The 5,425-nt window shown below is 33.2% G+C and overlaps 1 protein-coding gene across 3 annotated transcripts; it reads right to left on the bottom strand.

The window, feature by feature from the left end:
* Positions 1–1,349: 1,349 nt before the first annotated feature.
* On the bottom strand, positions 1,350–4,945 carry LOC111896534 (uncharacterized). Of its 3 annotated transcripts, none has more exons than XM_023892520.3 (8): positions 4,758–4,945; positions 3,902–4,486; positions 3,605–3,763; positions 3,297–3,391; positions 3,149–3,204; positions 2,928–2,997; positions 2,704–2,824; positions 1,350–2,235 (listed from the first exon to the last, which is right to left on the bottom strand). In XM_023892520.3, the coding sequence occupies exons 1-8, from the start codon at positions 4,812–4,814 to the stop codon at positions 1,747–1,749; spliced, it is 1,632 nt and encodes a 543-aa protein (XP_023748288.1). In that variant the 5' UTR covers positions 4,815–4,945; the 3' UTR covers positions 1,350–1,746. The 3 variants fall into 3 exon arrangements, with proteins under 3 accessions (XP_023748288.1, XP_023748277.1, XP_023748282.1); XM_023892509.3 differs by having other exon boundaries at positions 1,350–2,244; positions 4,758–4,944; XM_023892514.3 differs by having other exon boundaries at positions 1,350–2,244; positions 2,928–2,994; positions 4,758–4,944.
* Between the last annotated feature and the right edge of the window lie 480 nt (positions 4,946–5,425).

Here is a 5,425-nt window from a genome sequence, read left to right as displayed (position 1 = left end):
TTAATTAATATTAGTGAAGAATTAATTGGTAATTAGCTTTGTGACTAAAAGAGATTAATTAAACTTAAGGGACTGGAATTGTAATTATGGGATAATTGTAATTTGGGCCATGGATTGCCTTGTATTAAGGAGTGGACGAATTCTATGGGGAAGCCCATAAGGAAATCGTCCAAGGCCTTAATTAAAGGAGTCTATGGGTTGCTTAGGGCTTAAGCATCCAAATTAGGGTTTCCTTGTTAGATAACCCTAATAGCCTCCTATATATATGTGACCCTTATGACCTAAAAACGTGGCTAAGACTCCTCTAGGGTTTGTAGACGTTTTTGGGTAGCCTTCATCCTCTCTCCTCTTCATCCTCTTGCTTATGGTATTTGTGAACCATTAGAGGAGTGACAATTGTGACTCTAAGCTTTCTAAAGTCAATACAAGGAGATTTGGGATTGTTATTGCTACATAACAATCAAGGTAACATCTTAAACCTATTCTCATGTTAATATGATTACTTGTATGCTAGAATTAGGGTTTATAGTCTTGGATAACTTGCATGTACAATAGAGAAACCTAGATCCAAGCATTAGGGTTTGTATGAGCACATAGGATGTCTTATGACAAAAACCCATCAGTCACATGGTTGGAAGCTCTTCTTCGAGAACTTAAAGTTTCCAAAACATCAGTTTCAGTTCTATGGTGTGACAATTTGGGTGCTACCTACTTATCAACAAATCCTGTCTTTCATGCGCGTACAAAACATGTGGAGGTTGATTTTCACTTTGTTAGAAAAAAGGTTGAAGAAAAACTTAATATTCAATCTATTTCTACACATGATCAGATTTCACCAAGCCGTTACTGCCTCAACGATTTACAGATTTACGTTCCAAGCTACAGCTCATCACCCGGCCTTAGCTTGCGGGGAAATATTAGACGGTTTATTATATAGCTAGTAGTTAGAGGATACAGAGTGTAAAATATATATATATATATATATATATATATATATATATATATATATATATATATATATATATATATATATATATTTGATGTAATTGGTTTTATTAATACAATACAATACACTATAATACAAAAGTATAGGATAAATTAGTGATAGTATGATTAGTATCCCAACAACTGCCAGCTAGAGAGTCGGAAGATTTTTAGTTGAATTCATCTTGCGCACATGTATTCTATCATTGTATGACAATCAACTTACCTCAATGTTATACTTGTTTTCCATGCTCATACAAAGCTTGTGTAGGTTGATTTTCACTTCGTTTGAGAAAATTCAATGTCTATATTAATGATTGTGACTGTTATAGACGTCAATTCTAAATAATAATTAAAAAAAAAAATACTAACCCATATTTATACACTAAGTCAAGAAGAAATTAAGACCCACATATAGTTAGAAACAACAAGAAATATATAAACATAGATGCTATTAAAACATCAAACACCTACCTTAACCTTAACCTTACAATCACAAATCCATTCATAACATCAACATGCTGCCACAAAATCGAACACTACCCCAACAGCATTGTTGCATTTAAACCTAAAAAAACTTAAACATATATATATATATATATATATATATATATATATATATATATATATATATATATATATATATATATATATATATATATATATATATATATATATATATATATATATATATATATATATATATATATATATATATATATAAGAACATACACATACTAATTTCCACAAAATATTAAAATTTCAATCAGTGATTTCTCCCTCTTCTTCATCAGAATCAACATCAACTTTCTCAACCACCTTCTCGCCACCTTCAACAACCAAACTATCCGGTTCTCCGGCGACTTCTCCGGCGACACCGGGACCCGTTTCTCTCACAATTACATCCGGAAATCTCAAAGGCTTTTCCGGTTGACCGGAGAAGAAAGAGTTGACCACCATGAAGCGGAAAACTTGTAAAAGATGGTTTTGGTCTCTCTTGATGTCTTTTGTCAAAAGTTTTTGTAAAAGTGATGGGTCCCGCTTGTTCTCGTTTGGCTTATTAGGGTTTTCTGATCTTGTTTTCTTGGTGATTCGATCATTTTGAAATTTATTTCCTCTTTTCTTTTGGAATTTTCCTTTTTTGAATCGTTCCTTTTCGTGTTTTTGGATGTGTTTTTCAGGACCCGATAAATAATGCGATGGAATATCGGCTACTTCACAGCCTAGTTCCGCCTGTTTTGTCAATATTTCCTTCAATTGCTTCCAAAATATAATAAATAAATAAATTAGTTTCTTGTATTTTATATTATGCAAAAAGATATAGCAACGTACTTTCATTGATTTTATTAAAGTTAAAAGTAGAATGGAAAATCTATCCAACATAGGGACCATTTTTTATAACTTTGTCTTACACAGGGACCATTTCTGTAGTTTTACAATTAGACAGGGATCATTTCTGTAATTTTACCTCACACAGGGACCATTTCTGTAACTTTCTCATACTTAAGGACCATTACATAATTTTTTTTCACATTTCTATAATTTTTCCATGCTTAAGGACAATTATATAATTTGTTTTTACACAGGGACCATTTCTGTAAAAAACTATAGGGAAGAAAACTGTAAATCATGCAAATTAAAAAGTACAGGGACCAAAATTGACATTTAGGCATTTACTTCAATTTATAGAAAATGAAAGTACATTGCTATTTAATGTACCTGACGACGTAATACAGATGCCTCTTCTTCCTTGGATTTGTTGACATTTGTGGGATAATGCTTCTTACGAGCCTCACGCCACTGCTTAATTTCTTGCTCTGTATACTTCAGAGAGGGTACCCTTCAATTTATGAAATGACAATTTTACCCCTAGTCAGCTATTATATTAATAAGTAGTTACACAAATGGATGCTTAAAAAAGAATATAAATGTACAGAAATTACTTTTTTTCAAACTTGGTGGAAATGAAATTTTTAGGCCTAGAATTTACTGCAGCATTGTTCTTACCCTCTGCTGTTCAACAATCAAAACATATAATAATTAGTGAAGCATAACAATTACAAATAAATAATATACATGATACAAATGCATGTAATATAATATAACTTCTTTGAAAATTGAAGTAATTCTATGTAACAAAGAAATTAAATAACGAGGTGTTCACCTTGATTCATATTGCCATTGTAGGGATGTTTTCCATGATGAAACTGAGACTTGAATCTACAAACATTCAATTTCTATATGAATGAACTTATAAATTCAAGTAATAACAAAGAGATTTATGAATCTTATAATGTATTAAAGTAACATACCCTTTATGTGATTGTGAGGTGTCATTCTTTTTATTTCCTGTGAAGTTCTTGTGTGGAGAAGTCCATCCACCATTAATGTTGTTTCCATGTTTCTCCTGTTAATAGCATTCTTTAAAGCCACTATATTGCTCTTCCACCAAAAAGAATATATGGCAAGATATATAACTTCAACAAGTAAAAAGAATTATTTTTTGTGATCAACATGTGAATCAAATTATAAGCCACAACATGCAATCAACTTTCAGCATCAATAATTTGTGTAGAGTTTTATACACCAAACACAAGTTACAGACAAGAAAAACTGATACCTGAAAATTTGTGACTGTAGGAGAAGGTTTCTGGGGTAAAATTGAGGTCCCTTGTTGACCTTTTTGTCCTTGATTAGCAATTTGCATGGGCCCACTTGGATTCATCTGATTTGGAAGAAAGTTGTGATTTTGAGGAACCACACCTTGAGGAATCTGGTTCTGGAACATGGGAATTTTATTTTAGCAGAAACAAATTAGACATCATTGTGGTTTTGTAGTTTTGATATTTTATTCAACATGTTTTTATATCATGGAAGGTAGCTACAAGTGTTAAGAGCATAACAACAAAACTGATACCTGTAAAAGGAGATTTGGTGATTGCTGTGGTTGAACTGAATTAGGAGCATGAGGTAGAAACGGGTTCCCTTGTAAGTGTTGTACTTGATTAGCGTGTTGCAAGGGGCCATTGAAATTAGGCATGCTAAACTGCTGATTTGGAAGAAATCCAGGGTTTTGATGACTCATAACATTTGGAATCTGGTTCTGGAACATGGGGAAATTACCAGGAGGACATTGGGGATAATTGGGGTTCTGTGATTGTGATTGTGATTGTAATTGAAGAAGCTGATAGATATTTTGGATCGTATTCTGCATAATGACTTGCTCATTAGGTAAAGCAACATTTGGGTTGTATACAGGACGATTCATGGAATTGTTAGGAAAGAACTGAGAAGGATTAAACTGGTTTACAGGAAAGGGATTAAAATTCTGCTGTGGATTGAATCCAGGAAAACCAGTAGGGAATTGAGCCATTGTATTTTGCAGGGGAAAAGGCTGATTAGGGAAATTCATGAAACAAGATGGAGGTGCGATTGGTCTGTTATTGGGCAATAATCCTCCAACATTTCCATTGCAGGTTTGTTGATTAGTGACAGAGTTAACCTGTTCATCATATAATACATTTACTTAGCTCACCAGAAAGTGATACTCTTACTCCAAAATTTAAAAAAGAAATTTGTTAAAGCACATTCCAAACACATAAAATTCGGGATATTCTAAACCAGAACAAATTTGGCTTAAACCTCCTACTTCTACTCGTATCAGTTTCTCGTTTCAGAAGTAACTCGCAGCTATGTTTTGAGAGCCGATGGAGTAAGAAATTAGTTCAGAATATGATCAGAAAAGAAGAGAAGTAGAAAGGGCAACAGAGTACCTGTTGAGCTGCGGAAGGAGTTGCTGGATTTTGGTTGGAATTATGATGAGGATTCATGATCAAGGAGTTGCTGGATTTTGTTATTGTTCTAAATAATTAGGTCATTCGAGAACCACAGGGTTTTAGAGAGGGTTTTTGTTGTTCTCGTAATTTTATACAATGCTCGCGTGCTGCACACAATTAGGCATTGGGCGTCGCACATAATAAGTGTTTTTTTTCTTTCCCTTTTTTTAAAATTATGTGTTTCTTTTTTTTTTTTTTAATTTATTTATTTATTTATTTTTATTTTTTTGTATTTGGACTGTCCTGGGTTACGGTTTTGTTATGTCTTTTATCCCTGTCACATATAAAAAGACTATACTGTCCTTTTTCTTTTCTTTTGTAGTTTATTTATTTTATAAGTTATTTATATGTATATTCTTAATTAATTAAATGGGTCTCACCTACTCTATCTCATCCCCACCCATTCCCCCTACATCTTCGCATATGAACGCTCAACTACCACCACCAAGGCCGCCTTCATGGTCGACCTTGACTCCTCCGCAACCACCACCAGATCTGTTATCGACAACATTCTCAACAGATCTTCAACCCTAATCGATGATTCATGAATGTTTTCTGTGTGATTTTATGGTGGTACCGATGGTATCTTTTTGGGTGATTTTCTA

The sequence above is a fragment of the Lactuca sativa genome, chromosome 4 (genome assembly GCF_002870075.4).
Source record: "Lactuca sativa cultivar Salinas chromosome 4, Lsat_Salinas_v11, whole genome shotgun sequence".
NCBI lineage: Eukaryota > Viridiplantae > Streptophyta > Magnoliopsida > Asterales > Asteraceae > Lactuca > Lactuca sativa.
The sequence above is the reverse complement of the archived record's forward strand: the minus strand, read 5'-3'. Positions and strand labels throughout refer to the sequence as shown.

Bases quoted from the DNA above. Each gene is read 5' to 3' on its own strand.
- LOC111896534 (XM_023892509.3), bottom strand. From the start codon at position 4,814: ATGAATCCTCATCATAATTCCAACCAAAATCCAGCAACTCCTTCCGCA. The intron at 2,998-3,148 runs GTGAACACCTCG...ATTGTTGAACAG, and splicing joins CAATGGCAATATGAATCAAG to CAGAGGGTAAGAACAATGCT. The intron at 2,245-2,703 runs GTACATTAAATA...ATATTTTGGAAG, and splicing joins CATCTGTATTACGTCGTCAG to CAATTGAAGGAAATATTGAC.